The sequence below is a fragment of the Salmo trutta genome, chromosome 12, assembly GCF_901001165.1.
Source record: "Salmo trutta chromosome 12, fSalTru1.1, whole genome shotgun sequence".
NCBI classification, from domain to species: domain Eukaryota; kingdom Metazoa; phylum Chordata; class Actinopteri; order Salmoniformes; family Salmonidae; genus Salmo; species Salmo trutta.
This window is the reverse complement of record NC_042968.1, coordinates 78,298,495-78,315,792: the sequence shown is the minus strand read 5'-3', so window position 1 is coordinate 78,315,792 and position 17,298 is coordinate 78,298,495. Positions and strand designations below refer to the sequence as shown.

Below are 17,298 nucleotides of genomic sequence, written 5' to 3'. Positions count from 1 at the left end.
GCTATCAGAGACGGAAGAGGAAGCGATAACACCTCAGTCCATTTTTTCTGGCTCTTATATACAGTCAATGAACTAAGTAGACCAGACCCAGCAGCTATTGCATTGGTGTGAATGGGAGAACCACCCCTTAAGTAGACCGGAACTGTGACAATTTTTTCAACGGTAAACGGCCTGAGTAAGGCATCTTTATGTATCCACCATCTTTGAAGCTATCATGCTTGCTCGCCACGACGTTACTTTTTGTGCCACTGCTGTCTCCGTAGACATCTAAACATGGCGTCGTCCTGCAAACGAGTTATGTAGCTTGTGTCCAGCTATGTTCTGATTGAAAACAAATCCAAGGGTTCCATAAAAAACTGACAGTAAGAATAATGGGATTGCAGTATTTGTTTAGCGGTATATCGAAGTGTTGGTCTAGTCTTGCACGTCATCGATTATCAAACGTTTCGCGATTGCGGAACCTTAGCGAAGTGACACCGAGAGAGATCTTGAGCCATCCATCACATTCACCATCGTCGACATGCACTGGCATGAGCAATGGCCACCTATGTAGCCGTATAAGAGTAGCATACAGTTTGGGGAGAGAGGGTGCTATATGGGCAACAGATACGTTGTGTTTTGGTCTGTTATCAATCCGCTCAAGAGTGAACACACAAAAACGGTACTTTCATGTTATGAAGAAACTGCACCAACAGGTGCCTCTTTCTACATCGACAGCAGTTGCAAAAGACGTGATTCTGTTTGAGCACGACCGAACAAGGTTCTTTCGCCTCTTAGCAGTCTTCTGTGGTGGTCAGTTTCTTTTCTGGACATACCTGGCCCACTTCGCCTTTACTGGTCTTCGAGACACTGGTGGAAGTGGTTCTGGTGGGAGACATGTCTCCACTACTGGCTTGGCTGGACTTTGGAGTTTCGATATGAACCTGGGATCTAATGCTTGGAGATATGGATTCACACTGGCATGCCTTGTTATTGGTATGTGGCATTATAGTGTCAGAATTGAATGTGCAGAAGACTGGCAGTATTATGAGTTGAGGCACCTGTGTGTGATTGTATTAATACTTTTCTCTCTCTTAGGTGGAGGGATCATGGGACTTGGTGCTCTGTTCTGCCGGCGTTCTGTCAGCCAGGTGATTCTACATAAGGGGGGTGGGATGGTCACCGTGTCGACACAGTCACCCCTGGGACCAAACAAGGGACAGAGAATTACTGTACCCTTGTCACAAGTGGCCTGTTACGCCCACAGACAAGAGTCTCCTACTTTCATTCCCCTCAGGGTGAAAGATCACAAGTTCTACTTTCTTTTGGACAGAGAAGGCACACTGAATAATCCCAAACTGTTTGATGTTACAGTTGGGGCATATCGATTATTCTAGGTGTGTCAAGATAACAATGTGACTTGTCCCCCATTGTCAATGCAACATTGTGTCAGTACAATGGGGTTGATTGGAATCAATTCAACAATCTGTTGGCTAAAGTTCTAAACATAAACCATTAAGTTTACAAAATCTTTGTTGGCTTTTTGTAATTAATTTGACAACAAATAAGATATGGATATTCATAAAAAACTGTGTAGATGTAAAAAAATATATATACACTGCTCAAAAAAATAAAGGGAACACTTAAACAACACAATGTAACTCCAAGTCAATCACACTTCTGTAAAATCAAACTGTCCACTTAGGAACCAACACTGATTGACAATACATTTCACATGCTGTTGTGTAAATGGAATAGAAAACAGGTGGAAATTATAGGCAATTAGCAAGACACTCCCAATAAAGGAGTGGTTCTGCAGGTGGAGACCACAGACCACTTCTCAGTCCCTATGCTTCCTGGCTGATGTTTTGGTCACTTTTGAATGCTGGCGGTGCTTTCACTCTAGTGGTACCATGAGACGGAGTCTACAACCCACACAAGTGGCTCAGGTAGTGCAGCTCATCCAGGATGGCACATCAATGCGAGCTGTGGCAAGAAGGTTTGCTGTGTCTGTCAGCGTAGTGTCCAGAGCATGGAGGCGCTACCAGGAGACAGGCCAGTACATCAGGAGACATGGAGGAGGCCGTAGGAGGGCAACAACCCAGCAGCAGGACCGCTACCTCCGCCTTTGTGCAAGGAGGAGCAGGAGAAGCACTGCCAGAGCCCTGCAAAATGACCTCCAGCAGGCCACAAATGTGCATGTGTCTGCTCAAACGGTCAGAAACAGACTCCATGAGGGTGGTATGAGGGCCCAACGTCCACAGGTGGGGGTTGTGCTTACAGCCCAACACCGTGCAGGACGTTTGGCATTTGCCAGAGAACACCAAGATTGGCAAATTCGCCACTGGCGCCCTGTGCTCTTCACAGATGAAAGCAGGTTCACACTGAGCACGTGACAGACGTGACAGAGTCTGGAGAGGTAGCCTGACTGCCATTAGGTACCGAGATGAGATCCTCAGACCCCTTGTGAGACCATATGCTGGTGCGGTTGGCCCTGGGTTCCTCCTAATGCAAGACAATGCTAGACCTCATGTGGCTGGAGTGTGTCAGCAGTTCCTGCAAAAGGAAGGCATTGATGCTATGGACTGGCCCGCCCGTTTCTCAGACCTGAATCCAATTGAGCACATCTGGGACATCATGTCTCGCTCCATCCACCAACGCCACGTTGTACCACAGACTGTCCAGGAGTTGGCGGATGCTTTAGTCCAGGTCTGGGAGGAGATCCCTCAGGAGACCATCCGCCACCTCATCAGGAGCATGCCCAGGCGTTGTAGGGAGGTCATACAGGCACGTGGAGGCCACACACACTACTGATCCTCATTTTGACTTGTTTTAAGGACATTACATCAAAGTTGGATCAGCCTGTAGTGTGGTTTTCCACTTTAATTTTGAGTGTGACTCCAAATCCAGACCACCATGGGTTGATAAATTGAATTTCCATTGATTCTTTTTGTGTGATTTTGTTGTCAGCACATTCAACTATGTAAAGAAGAAAGTATTTAATAAGATTATTTCTTTCATTCAGATCTAGGATGTTTTGTTTAAGTGTTCCCTTTATTTTTTTGAGTAGTGTGTATGTATATGTTTCCAGTGCATTGAAGTGGACCATTTTCAACACTATCCACTACCTCCAAACCAAAAATACACATTTTCAGTCAATATTTTTACTCTGGGATGAAGATTGTTGTAACTGTAACTAAAATCTGCATCTGATAGTAGATGATTTTAGCAAAAAGGTGTGATGGATCCACACTCAAAAATATATTGCATAAAGGCTTTGCAGCCTTATTCAGTGTGTAGATCTTAAAAGGCATACATATTTGACTTGGCTATGAGTTTGATATAACATTAGATAATCTCTCCTGGCTCAGTTCCCCACACACCCCCCTCACTGAGACCGGGTGGAGTGACTAGTTGCCCTCAATCCCCATTGAGATTGAGGAGTTACTGCAGTTGCCCCCATCTCCCTTTTGAGTGCAATCTCCACTCCACATCGTTTACTCCACCTCCAACAGCTGTCACTGAACATACTGAATGATCTACAAATAATAATGAGTAGTTATTTATGATGCATGGTCATTTGTAGATCAAACAGTCGGCAGTCACCTGCAGAGTCAGCTGCAATGTTGAACAGGCCCAATATCTTGCATGTATTGGCCTAGACCTTGCACCTGAAGTTGATCCTGGATCAATAATGAATGCCTCCTTCATCCACTTCATCCTAAGAAAGTCTTACAACTGGGAGACTGGGAGTTGGGTTTTTCAAAACATCACCATCATGCATTATTGCTTCTAATCTACCCAAATAGGGGTCATGTAAAAACAACAAGCTGTTACAGATCATTATTGTCATCTTTTAATCAAAACAGGCTAAAAACAATAGGGTTTTCACATTTACAATAAAGTTTTGGACAATTCGTTTGTTTTGTATTACAAATACTATGACATGCTATAAGGGGCACAGACACGACTTAGAAAAGGCTAACCAGCTCCAAGGATAGGATAGATAATGCTTTCATATTCAGAGAGAAAAGTGATATTGAATGAATGGAGGGAAAATAAACACTATTTGTGTGAAGAACAATACGGAAAACTGCAAGGGAAGATTGAACATGTGCCATGCAAACTAATAAAAGAGAACTGAAGAATACAAATTCCCATCAACAGTCAATATAAAACAGTTCGAGATAAAGCATTCCCATGTCGGATGTACAGTATGTTGCTTATTTCAGCACCATGGTCAGCTTCCGTCATATTCAATGCGCGATAAGAACGTGGCCTGTGATATTTTGCTAGAAATCTATAACATAGACTATAAAAACGACCCATTCCCCTTTTATGTGACCTGAGGTGAGATTAACAACATATTTTATATTTGATAGAAGAAGTTTGTTGATACCATCTCATTCATCGGGGGAACAGACTAGAAGAGGATCTGGACTACCGATGCTCCCAGCGCTGGAACTTCCGTCTCCAAAGTCCCGGGCCACAAAATACTGTAAACTCAACTCGGATGACCCGCCAGGACTGGAATCACCTCTGCTGACACAACCCTCCTCCAGAACAACACACAGTTCCTTGAGATCGAAATTCTCCTTTACCAATCCATCTTGCACTCGTTCCAAATCAGCCAACTTCTTCAGATGTCCACCCACGTCCTCGCGCATCACTTTGGCTGCGTTGTGTCCAAAAAGTTGCCACTCTCGGGAAAGCGTTTTTATTTTCATTCTGTCATCATCCAGGAAACTACATAGTTCTCGCAGTTCTTGGTTCTCCTCTTGAAGCCTATTATTGACTACTTTGAGTTCCCTGATTTCAAGTAAATGCTCCTGCAGTTGTTTATTAACCTCTTTAATTAACCGCCCTCGCTGTATAAGGGCTGTCATCTTGTTGGCCTCCTCTTGGCGTAACCTGGCCAAGATGTCTTTTTTGGAGAATGACATCAAATCCTCGTCGGACATTTTAGAGAGCTCTCGGTTGTCAATCTCGCTGTTGCTGCACATTTTGTGTCATGCGAGTGCGGCTCAACGACTATGCATGGAAAATATGGCAATTTGGAATAAAATAAACAGTAATAAAATAGGTAATGGAATGCTTACAAAATGATGATTTAAATTGTGGTGCCCTGATCGTCAACGCTACCGAGTATGTCTTGCAAAACAAGCCTTTGCCCACATTGCCTCTGCCATTGTCATTTTCACGATTCGAAGTGAAACGAGCGTTTTATGTAGCGTTTTATGCGATTTGTATCGATGCCTCTTCTGAAGCGCGTAATAAAATGGCTCTTAAAAATGGCCAGTTAAGAACATAATTCGTCACCAGTAGGCTAATGTTGATGTAAAAATACACTGTATTTTCTCACTTTCGCCAGGGTGGCGCTCAAGTCCAGTCCACAGAAAGATAAACGCGCAGTAATATTTGGACAGAGGAAACAATGCGCATACAGATTTGTGGAACAAACCAGCTCAAGTCACCTAAGAAATATATCGTACTCATAGAGTGTTTAGTTTAGGCAAATATAATGGAACAACTATAAATATTGGCCTAGACCGCCTTCTCAACCCACTACCTTATCTCCCATGCAGTAGACACTCCCACCTCGAACTGTTTACATAGGAACGTTGCTGATTTCAGCACCATGGACAGCCCCAGCATTTTGCTAATTTCAAAACCATGGAACGTTCCATAAATGTGTCAATTTCAGGACAATGGGCAGTGCCCGTCATATTGCGTGCGATAAAGACTTCCCTTCAAATAACTCGTCCAGTGATATTTAGCTAGAAAACAGTACAAACCCACCCCCGAAAAAAACTATTTCTCCACAGCAGTAGATGGCAGTAAAGTGCCTTGTATCCAATGTGCTATTCTCTATAGATATCCAGCAAAGAGAAACAAAGTTGCGCTTTCTGTTGTGGATTTTGAGAGGAGATACAATTTACTTGTCAGCGACCCCATCTGTCGTTTCGCTTTTATTTTTTATTTTACAATAAGGATAGCGTTTTTAAGCAGTGTTTAGTGTTCTATTGAATGCAGGTCTATGCAAATTCGATACGCTGTTTTTACTCTAATTCTTTGCAGAACCCAACGTTTTAACTGCGCAATAAATAATACGCGTTTGCAGATGCTGTTTACCCAAACGGTGCCTGGTGCAATATATTTGCTGGCTACGGTTTCCCCTCGACTTGACAGATACATAACAATAGTTAAAGGTAAAGTATAATTATTTGTTATCCCTAAAATGGCTATGTTACATAATGGCACAATATAGTGACCCGGTGTGACTACCCTTTTAAATGGGTCATCTGTGCCAGCTTCACCTAGAAACATGACCCTCAGTGGATCCACTTTGCAGTCTATCAGTAGTGAGGCATAATGTATATATATTTTTTTTATTGTCACATACACCGGATGAGTGCAGTAAAATGTGTTCTTTTCCAGGGTCAGCCATAGTTGTACGGCACCCCTGGAGCAAATTAGGGTTAAGTGCCTTGCTCAAGGGCACATTGACAGATTTTTCATCTTGTCGGCTCGGGTATTCAAACCAGTGACTTTTAGGTTACTGGCCCAACGCTCTAACCGCCAGGTTACCCGGTGCTCTGTAGATATAAAAGGCTACCAAGATCATTCTGATTGTGTGTAGACTACTCTTTTTAACTACTCGACATAGTCGTTCTTAAATTAACTCTCTGCAATCTTTTTGGTTCCTCATTAGCCTACAAGATGTCTATGGAACTGGATGTGTTTGTGGGGAACACAACTATCATGGATATGGAAGTCTATCAGCTTTGGTTGGACGGCCTCACAGGTTTGTCTCTATCCTATTTTGTTGAGACTTTGGAATGACATGGCTGTGGTGACACTGTGTGACAGAGGAATGTATTGATTTTTCTGTATGAATATTACCTATTTGTTTTGAAATCACAGATGCCTACACAATAGAATGACAATGACCAGACCGTGACATCATCTACATCCTATTGTCTCTCTCCCATCTCTGCCTTGCTCTCCCACAGTGAGTGATGCAGTGAAGGTGAGGATGGATGAGGGGGCATTATTGGAATATGAGGCAAATGCAGAGGTGCTGACCAGCGATACCATGGACCAGTTTAGAACCTTCCAGATGTGTGAGCGTCTCTTACACTCCCCCACCAAACTGGGCAGTCAGCTGCTGTATCAGATCCCGGCCCAGAACCAGAGAATTCTCATTGAAAGGTGTGTGTTCAATTCCATAAATTGTTATTGTTCCCAAAGCCAAGGGCAATTTGTGTGGAAACTTAGAAATAGACAGAGGGCCAGTGGTGGTTGGTGCCATTCAAGATTAGGGTATATTATTTGTTTTAATGAGCATGGCCATATTTGTATTACAGCATATGACTGTCATTCATATTCCATTCACCCAGCTCAGTGTAAGTAACATTGATAGGTTCAGGCTACTACATGATACAAACATTTTCCCTATACCCATCATGAGGTTGCTACAACCTAGCCTACAAATTAACGTTTATCACATAGGTGTACAGGTCGAGAGACACATAGAGTAATCAAGGTGACAGACAGTGACTCATTCAATACTGCTTCTAGCTGATCTGGGGTGTAATCATTAGTCTAAACAGTTATTGGACAAATTCAGGTAGTTTCCTCCCAGTTTCATTCTGTTTCCTTCCATTTAAGACATGTTTTACAACAGAATCGGCGGAATGAATACACCCCTGATCACCCGCACACACAGTTCACTTTCAAAGCAGCCACATACAGCATCATCACTTTGCTCGTTGTATAATTCATTCTCGCATCTATGTACTCTCCTCCTCTCACCTTTTCCCTTCGCTTGTGGACTTTAGGGCACAACACAACAACTGTCTGTGACCAGGTGCAAAAAAACTCTCCAAGCCAAACCTTCATACCATGTCCGCTAAAAGCTACACAGCCTACATCGTTGTCAATACATTAACGTTATAGTCAACAAACTAGAACTAACACATTAGTTAATCCACAATCCAATCCATGTGTACAATCACGCAGTACAGTGTAATGTTATAGCTAGCAGTTTAGTAGTTACACTGGCGGGCCCCGTTGGAAATACATTTATAAAACCGAAACCTTACCTTGATTGGAAGAGTTGCCGTGTTGGATAGCCTAAGCCAGCTAGCTAACATAAATAGCATTCCTCTCTGTTTGAGTCAGGTTGTTGAGTAGGCAAAATTTGCTGCATTAGCTAAGGAAGTGAAAGGTAAATGAAGAAGAAAAAAACACTACAAAATATAGCTACAGTATATCTCTCCCTCCCTCGCTCTCTTTATTTCTTTCTCTCTCTCCTGTTTGTCCTTCATTGTTTAAGAAATTAATTTGTTCAAAACTGTTCATCTATTGTATTTCTCTCTCTGAGTCAACTACTCACCACATTTTATGCACTGCAGTTCTAGCTAGCTGTAGCTTATGCTTTCAGTACTAGATTCATTCTCTGATCCTTTGATTGGATGGACAACATGTCAGTTCATGCTGTAAGAGCTCTGATAGGTTTGAGGACATCCTCTGGATGTCATCATACACTATATATACAAAAGTATGTGGACACCCTTTCAAATTAGTGGATTTGGCTATTTCAGCCATACCCATTGATGACAGGTGTATAAAATCGAGCACACAACCATGCAATCTCCATAGACAAACATTGGCAGTAGAATGTCCCGTAATGAAGAGTTCAGTGTCTTTCAGCGTGGCACCGTCATAGGACACCACCTTTCCAGCAAGTCAGTTCATCAAATGTTTGCCCTGCTAGAGCTGCCCCGTCAGCTGTAAGTGCTGTTATTGTGAAGTGGAAATGTGGAGGAGCAACAACGGTTCAGTCGTGAAGTGGTAGGCCACACAAGCTCACAGAACGGGACCACCGAGTGCTGAAGTGCGTAAAAATCATCTGTCCTCGGTTGCAACACTCACTAAATCAAATCAAATGTATTTATATAGCCCTTCTTACATCAGCTGATATCTCAAAGTGCTGTACAGAAACCCAGCCAAAACCCCAAACAGCAAGCAATGCAGGTGTAGAAGCACGGTGGCTAGGAAAAACTCCCTAGAAAGGCCAAAACCTAGGAAGAAACCTAGAGAGGAACCAGGCTATGAGGGGTGGCCAGTCCTCTTCTGGCTGTGCCGGGTGGCTACCGAGTTCCAAACTGCCTCTGGAAGCAACATCAGCACAAGAACTGTTCATCAGGCGCTTCATGAAATGGGTTTCAATGGCCAAGCAACTGCACACAAGCCTAAGATTACCATGCACAATGCCAAGCGTCGGCTGGAGTGGTGTAAAGCTCGCTGCCATTGGACTGTGGAGCAGTGGAAACGTGTACTCTGGAGTGATGAATCACGCTTCCCCATCTGGCAGTCTGACGGACGAATCTGGGTTCGGTGGATGCCAGGAGAATGCATAGTACCAACTGTAAAGTTTGGTGGAGGAGGAATAATGGTCTGGGGCTGTTTTTCATAGTTCGGGCTAGGCCCCTTAGTTCCAGTGAAGGGAAATCTTAACGCTACAGCATACAATGACATTCTAGATGATTTTGTGCTTCCAACTTTGTGCTTCTAACAGTTTGGGGAAGGCCCTTTCCTGTTTCAGCATGACAATGCCCCCATGCACAAAGTAAGGTTCATACAGAAATGGTTTGTTGAGATCAGTGTGGAAGAACTTGACTGGCCTGCACAGAGCCCTGACCTCAATCCTATCGAGGACCTTTGGGATGAATTGGAACACCGACTGCAAGCCAGGCCTAATCACCAAACATCACTGTCCAACCTTACTAATGCTCTTGTGGCTGAATGGAAGCAAGTCCCCCATAAATGTTCCAACATGTAGTGGAAAGCCTTCCCAGAAGAGTGGAGGCTGTTATAGCAGCAAAGGGGGACAAACTCCATATTAATGCCCATGATTTTGGATGTTGTTCGACAAGCAAGTGTCCACATACATTTGGTCATGTAGTGTAATTACTGAGAACCATGAGCCTCCTAGGGTTTGTATTGAAGTCAACTAGCTGTCCTCCAGCTACACCATGGTGCTACCCCAGAGAGTGCTGTTGAGGCTACTGTAGACCTTCATTGCAAAACAATGTGTTTTAATCAGTTATTTGATGAGGTGGGAATATATTTAGTATAGTTTTATCCAAAAAGGAAAGCTTTTATGTTTCTCTATTTTTATTTTTGTGAAATTCACTTAGTAGGATGGTCCTCCCCTTCTTTCTCTGAGGAACCTCCACTGCTCAGGACCATATGCAAATACTGTGTGTGTGTGTGTGTGTGTATTAGCCCTTCCTCCCCATGTTTTAGAGCTAACCAGTGTGTTGTTATTTTCTGCAGGTACTATGAATTTGACAGTGTGTTTGCCAGAGAGGTGCTGGGGAAAAAGCTCTCCAAAGGGACCAAAAAGGACCTGGATGACATCAGCTGTAAAACAGCGATCACACTGAAGAGCTGCAGGAGACAGGTGAGACTAACTCAAACACCACACTCATTGAGAAGCGGCTACATTAATATAGCGTGACTCCTGACTGTATTAACACACAACTCCCAGCTTGAGAAGAACCTGTCACTCAAGAGCAGCTTAAATGCAAAAGGACAGGCCAGGACCTTACCTGGACAGCACTGCTCTGTAATTGAATTATCTGTCCAGTTTAAGCACTGTCATGCAGAGGGATTTGCCTGCCAACCGTGGGGCTTTTATAGTGAGGTCATGATCAGAAATACAAAAGCCATTGGATATAGAGCATACCAACACGAAGCACATCTCTGTTTCTGTCTGTCTGTCTCTCTGTCCCTTTGTCCGTCTTACTGTCTTTTTCTCCAGTTTGACAATTTCAAGCGGGTGTTCAAAGTGGTGGAGGAGCTCAAGGGCCCACTAGTGGAGAACATACAGCGTCACTTCTTGCTCTCCGACACATTGGCAAGGTGGATACAAGAACAGAGTGGGAGGAGTAAGGAAGGAGAAACAGAAATAGTGTAGCGAAAGAGATCTGTCAACCATAGCTCTAGTAATATTTATATATTCACAGGGAATAGCATACATGGGTCTTTGTTTGTAGACTAATTGACTTAATGGTTTATAGAATGATGGATGAAAAAAGGATAATTGCCTGTGTTAGTTTGCTTGGGTTCAGGCCTGCCAACCTACTGTGCCTCCCTCTCACTTTTTTCTCTATCCCTGCAGGGACTATGCTGCCATTGTGTTTTTTGCAAATAGCCGCTTTGAGACAGGAAAGAGGAAGCTACAGTACCTCTCATTCCAAGACTTTGCCTTCTGTGCAGGCCAGCTCATCAGTTACTGGACAATAGGAGCAGTGGGTAAGATGCAACTCTTTGACCAGTCACTGATGGCACAATGCAGCTAAATGTAGTACACAATGCAAAGAAGTCAGTCCCGGGGGGAAAAAATCATATCGTAGAAATAATTATTTGAACCCAAAGCTCTTGTCAAAAACTGTTTTATTTGGCCCGTGGAAGTAGTTACGTTATGACAGGGGTCTACAACAGATCGATTGCAAGCTACCAGTAGCTTATGAGTAGCTCGCCAAACAATTCTGTGTTCCACCGCAAACTGTCATAACTTATCAGACACCGCAAGCTTCCAGCTACTATCTAACATAGAAATGATCCCACCCCTGGTTAGTCACTATTGGCTTAAAAAGCCAAACCTAACACAATATCTGCCAATTCATTTCCATCAATATTGCCCCTTTAGGTCTATGTGGTGCCGGCATTTGTCTATCACTCCTTTTGTAGCCAGTAGTGATGGCTCGTTCACGAACAGCTCTTTTTGAACAGCTCTTTTTGGTGAACGCCAGAAGCCGAGTCACATATGTGAAAAATAAGTTAATTTGGCTCCCTGATTTGCATACTTTTACTATTTGAGCTCCAGACATCGATTATCTGCAGATAAATTCTGAAAACGTTCTCTGAAGATGGTAATTCCTCAGTGCAATAACACTATAGTGAGGAGAAAGCCTCATTGTGGTACACGCTCATTTTTTCAGTGCGTAAAATGTTATCTTACATTTTTTTTGCAGGCAATCTAATAATTTGGTCAGGTAAACATTTATTTGAACTCACATTTCACGATATGGCATGATGCTAGGCAACGTTTTAGGCTTCAAATTATTTGGGAGCCAAATGAATGGCTATTTTAAGTGAAAGAAGCCAAATGGTTCGGCTCACAGAAAAGACTCGAAATGCCCATCCCTAGTAGCCAGTTGATGTGATAACCATCTTGTGGTTGGACAGAAATACTTTACCCAAAACCTTCTCAAATAAATGTTAACTGTGATATAGGCTTACCTGGCAGAGGTATGTCATGAGTAAGTACTGTATATTATTTGTAAATTCTGCCATGAAATGAGCAGCAGTAGTACAGAACAAGGGCCAGATGCGCATTTAAAGGGGAATTAGACTCACAAATCTAAATATGTTACTTTTCTTCAAGACCCCCACAAAATGGTATTATCTTGTGATTTAAGCATTGACATCAATGCAGAACATCCAATGTCGTTGTTTCTCTATGAACAATTGTAATGTTGAGAGTGAAAACCCCCAAAAATCCCAAACCAGGAAAATACACAACTGAATTTGGGGGGAAAAAAATAGATTTTATAGGGACCCCCTTAGAGTTTTTTGTTAACCATTATTTTACCAGGTATTTTGACAGAGAACATAGTGCACTACTTTCTCTTGTACAATTGGCTCCCGAGCGGCACAGCAGTCTAAGGCACTGCATCTCACTGTAAGAGGCGCCACTACAGTCCCTGGTTCAAATCCTAGTTAACTTGCCTAGATAAATAAAGGGTAAATGAAAAAAAATACAAATAAGGACCCCGGAAAGAGTTGCAGGGGAAATGAGGATTTTTTTTTTTTTTTTAAGTTAGAGAAAAATGAGTAGCTCACAACATCATTTAAAAAAAAATGTTTAAGTATCTCTCATGCTAAAAAAAAGGTTGGAGACCCCTGCTTTATGAGGTATCAACGCTGGATGTACTTGGCTTTCTAGCACCATATCTCATTCCTTTTCCCCCTCTCTCTTCACAGATAGCATGGTGGAGGATATGGATGTTGACCTGGAGAAAGAGTTTCTGCATGAACTGAAAGATCTCAAGGTTTTGGTTAATGACAAAGACATGATGGACCAACATAAAATGTACGATGGGTGTAAACACGTGTAGGAAAATGCTTGTGTGGGTTAATGTTGAGAGTTCTAAAAACAATTCAGCCATTGATGTCTTTGCTGGTCCCCCTCTTGACTCTTTTTCTCTCCTCTCCTCGCTCTCTTAGCCTGGTGTGTGCTGCTCTGCGGGGAAAGATCAAAGTCTACAAGTTGATGGAGGTTAACTTTAAAGTGAGCAACTAACTGATAATTGCTATTAATGTGTACAGAGACTAAGAAATGCACTTATCAGAGTTGGAGTTGTTTTTAACCAGCAGTGAAGTACAATATTGCCAATGCATGAAAAATAATAGTTAATTTCAATTCAAAGTGTCTAAATTATGATTAATTAATAAGTTACAGTAAAATATATCAAAGTTATATGAAACTAGTGTAATAGGTATCAAATAGTCTAACATTTCAGACTTTGATTCCTATTCAGAATGAAATGAACATCCCACATCCCTCCCCCTACTGAAACAAGACAAAATGGAAGGAATTTCAATCTGTTAGGTTGTAAGAATGTATTTTTACTCTCTCTTCCTACCTCACTCTCTCTCTCTCTGAACACAGAATCTTTCTAGAGCCCTGATAAACCTTGCATCTAAACTTACACATACCAAAGATGTCAGAGATTTATTCATCGACCTTGTGGAGAAGGTACATCTCTAATAGCCAATGAACGTGTTATGACATACAGTACCAGTCAAATGTTTGGACACACCTACTCATTCAAGGGTTTTTCTTTATTTTTACTATTTTCTACATTGTGTAATAATAGTGAAGACATCAAAACTATGAAATAACACATATGGAATCATGTAGTGACCAAAAAAGTGTTAAACAAATCAAAATAAATGTTATATTTGAGATTATTTAAAGTAGCCACCCTTTGCCTTGATGACACACTCTTGCCATTCTCTCAACCAGCTTCATGAGGAATGCTTTTCCAACAGTCTATGATATTTTACATTTTTTATTATATATATATTTTTTTGCCCTTTTCCTCCCCAATTTCGTGGTATCCAATTGGTAGTTACAGTCTTGTCTCATTGCGGCAACTCCCGTACGGACTCGGGAGAGGCGAAGGTCGAGAGCCATGCGTCTTTTCCGAAACACGACCCAACCAAGCCGCACTGCTTCTCGACACAATGCCCACTTAACCCGGAAGCCAGCCACACCAATGTGTCGGAGGAAGCACCGTACACCTGGCGACCGCGTCAGCGTGCATGCGCCCAGCCCACCACAGGAGTCGCTAGAGCATGATGGGAAAAGGACATCCCTGCCGGCCAAACCCTCCCCAAAACCGGACGATGCTGGGCCAATTGTGCGCCGCTCCATGGGTCTACTGGTCACGGCCGGCTGCGACAGAGCCTGGACTCGAAGCAGGATCTCTAGTGGCACAGCTAGCATTGTGATGCAGTGCTTTAGACCACTGCGCCACTTGGGAGGCCCCTACAGTCTTGAAGGAGTTCCCACATATGCTGAGCACTTGTTGGCTGCTTTTCCTTCACTCTACGGTCCAACTAATCCCAAACCATCTCAATTGGGTTGAGGTCGGGTGATTGTGGAGGCCAGGTCATCTGATGCAGCACTCCATCACTCTCCTTGGTCAAATAGGCCTTACACAGCCTGGAGGTGTGTTTTGGATCATTGTCCTGTTGAAATAGAAATGATAGTCCCACTAAGCGCAGACCAGATGGGATGGTGTATTGCTGCAGAATGCTGTGGTAGCCATGCTTAGTTAAGTGTGCCTTGAATTCTAAATAAATCACTGAGTGTCACCAGCAAAGCACCCCCACACCATCACACCTCCTCCTCCATGCTTCACCGGGGGAACCACACATGCAGAGATCATCCGTTCACCTACTCTGCGTCTCACAAAGACACGGTGGTTGGAACCAAAAATCTCAAATTTAAGACAGATTTCCACCGGTCTAATGTCCATTGATCGTGTTTCTTGGCCCAAGTAAGTCTCTTCTTCTTATTGGTGTCCTTTAGTAGTGGTTTATTTGCAGCAATTCGACCATGAAGGCCTGATTCACACAGTCTCCTCTGAACAGTTGATGTTCAGATGTGTCTGTTACTTGAACTGTGAAGAATTTATTTGGGCTGCAATCTGAGGTGCAGTTAACTCTAATGAACTTATCCTCTGCAGCAGAGGTAACTCTGGGTCTTCTTTTCCTGTGGCGGTCCTCATGAGAGCAAGCTTCATCATAGCGCTTGATGGTTTTTGCGACTGCACTTGAAGAAACGTTCAAAGTTCTTGAAATGTTCTGGATTGACTGACCTTCACGTCTTAAAGTAATGATGGACTATCGTTTCTCTTTGCTTATTTTAGCTGTTCTTTCCATAATATGGACTTGGTGTTTTACCAAATAGGGCAATCTTCTGTATACCATCCTTACCTTGTCACAACACAACTGATTGGCTCAGACGCATTAAGAAGGAAAGAAATTCCACAAATGAACTTTTAAGAAGGCACACCTGTTAATATAAATCCATTCCAGGTGACTACCTCATGAAGCTGGCTGAGAGAATGCCAAGAGTGTGCAAAGCTGTCATCAAGGCAAAGGGTGGCTACTTTGAAGAATCTCAAATATAAAATATATTTTGATTTGTTAAACACTTATTTGCTTACTATATGATTCTATATGTGTTATTTCATAGTTTTGATGTTTTCACTATTATTCATTCAATGTAGAAAATAGTAAAAATAAAGAAAAACCCTTGAATGAGTAGGTGTGTCCAAACTTTTGACTGGTACTGTATGTGACAATTCCTCTTTTAAGATATTTCTAAAACTTGTTGTAGTGTATTCCGCTGTTTGGCATTATAGATTGTAGAAACAAATTAGACATGATCGTAAAGATGGCTGTGAAGTATATCTGGTAATGTACTGATGTACTTTTATTGGTAAAATGTTGTTGGTATAGTATTCAGTTGGACCTTTCTGTGGAATAGATTCTGTGTCTACTGCCCTGATATTGACTATCATCCTATGACTAAGTTTATTTTCCCCTGTCCTGATAAGATTGAGAAATCTCAGCTAACAGCCTTATGTCCTCCTCCTCTTCTCCTAGTTCATAGAGCCATGTCGATATGATAGATGGACAGTGGCAGAGATCACACTCTTCCTCACTCACTACACCAATGCTGCTCACTGTCTTGGCACGTTCAGGTTAGTGTGTGTGTGTGTGTGTGTGTGTGTGTTTATACAGTCATTAATGTTGTTGTAATACTTAATCTCTTCTCTCTTCAGGCACCAGATGATTTGGGACAGATACATGGGCGTCATCAAAAGCTGTATCCTCCAAATGTACCATGAATAGGTAGATCCCTGGTCTGGACCTCCTCTCCTGATTGAGCTGTATCACAGGAGGCTGCTGAATGGAGGATGGCTCATAATAATGGCTGGAACGGAGTGAATAGAATTGTATCAAACACGTGGAAACCATTTATTTGATGTGTTCGATACCATTCCATTTATTCCGTTCCAGCCATTACTAATAGCCCATCCTCCCTAATTAAGGTTCCACCGGCCGCCTGTGATCTGTATTGATCTTACTGTGAATCTGTCTTCCCTCTGGCATTTTTTCGTAACTACCTCAGCCCAGTGCAGTCCACTTCTCCACCTCTCCCTGATCAAAATGAACTATCTGTCTCCATCTCCTTCTATCTCTTCAGTCAGTCAAATCAAATCAAAATCAAATCAAATCAAATCAAATCAAATCAAATCAAATCAAATCAAATCAAATTTATTTATATAGCCCTTCGTACATCAGCTGAAATCTCAAAGTGCTGTACAGAAACCCAGCCTAAAACCCCAAACAGCAAGCAATGCATGTGAAAGAAGCACGGTGGCTGGGAAAAACTCCCTAGGAAAAACTCCTGAGAAAGGCCAAAAACCTAGGAAGAAACCTAGAGAGGAACCAGGCTATGAGGGGTGGCCAGTCCTCTTCTGGCTGTGCCGGGTGGATATTATAACAGAACATGGTCAAGATGTTAAAATGTTCGTAAATGACCAGCATGGTCAAATAATAATAATCATAGTAATTGTCGAGGGTGCAACAAGCACGTCCCCCTGTAAATATACTGAATGAACTGAATACTTTTCTGATGTGTAAATTGTGACTTAAATGAAG

The 17,298-nt window shown here is 42.5% G+C and overlaps 2 protein-coding genes across 5 annotated transcripts; one reads left to right on the top strand and one right to left on the bottom strand.

Moving 5' to 3' along the window:
• The first annotated feature begins 102 nt into the window (after positions 1 to 102).
• Positions 103 to 16,840, top strand: LOC115204253 (acidic fibroblast growth factor intracellular-binding protein B). Of its 4 annotated transcripts, XM_029769673.1 has the most exons (12): positions 103 to 975; positions 1,078 to 1,130; positions 6,692 to 6,784; positions 6,993 to 7,191; positions 10,324 to 10,450; positions 10,811 to 10,911; positions 11,171 to 11,304; positions 13,039 to 13,147; positions 13,282 to 13,345; positions 13,727 to 13,813; positions 16,237 to 16,334; positions 16,416 to 16,840. In XM_029769673.1, exons 1-12 carry the CDS (start codon positions 962 to 964, stop codon positions 16,483 to 16,485), a joined length of 1,149 nt encoding a protein of 382 aa, XP_029625533.1. In that variant the 5' UTR covers positions 103 to 961; the 3' UTR covers positions 16,486 to 16,840. The 4 variants fall into 4 exon arrangements, with proteins under 4 accessions (XP_029625533.1, XP_029625532.1, XP_029625534.1 ...); XM_029769672.1 differs by lacking the exons at positions 103 to 975; positions 1,078 to 1,130 and adding an exon at positions 5,878 to 6,188; XM_029769674.1 differs by lacking the exons at positions 103 to 975; positions 1,078 to 1,130; positions 16,237 to 16,334; positions 16,416 to 16,840 and adding an exon at positions 5,878 to 6,188 and having other exon boundaries at positions 13,039 to 13,106.
• On the bottom strand, positions 3,813 to 5,362 carry LOC115204254 (coiled-coil domain-containing protein 85B). Its single transcript, XM_029769676.1, has one exon. It carries the CDS (start codon positions 4,980 to 4,982, stop codon positions 4,383 to 4,385), a length of 600 nt encoding a protein of 199 aa, XP_029625536.1. The 5' UTR covers positions 4,983 to 5,362; the 3' UTR covers positions 3,813 to 4,382.
• Positions 16,841 to 17,298: the final 458 nt, after the last annotated feature.

Bases quoted from the DNA above. Each gene is read 5' to 3' on its own strand.
- LOC115204253 (XM_029769672.1), top strand. From the start codon at position 6,017: ATGCAAATTCGATACGCTGTTTTTACTCTAATTCTTTGCAGAACCCAA. The intron at 6,189-6,691 runs GTAAAGTATAAT...GTTCCTCATTAG, and splicing joins ATACATAACAATAGTTAAAG to CCTACAAGATGTCTATGGAA. The intron at 11,305-13,038 runs GTAAGATGCAAC...CTCTCTTCACAG, and splicing joins CTGGACAATAGGAGCAGTGG to ATAGCATGGTGGAGGATATG.
- LOC115204254 (XM_029769676.1), bottom strand. From the start codon at position 4,982: ATGTGCAGCAACAGCGAGATTGACAACCGAGAGCTCTCTAAAATGTCC.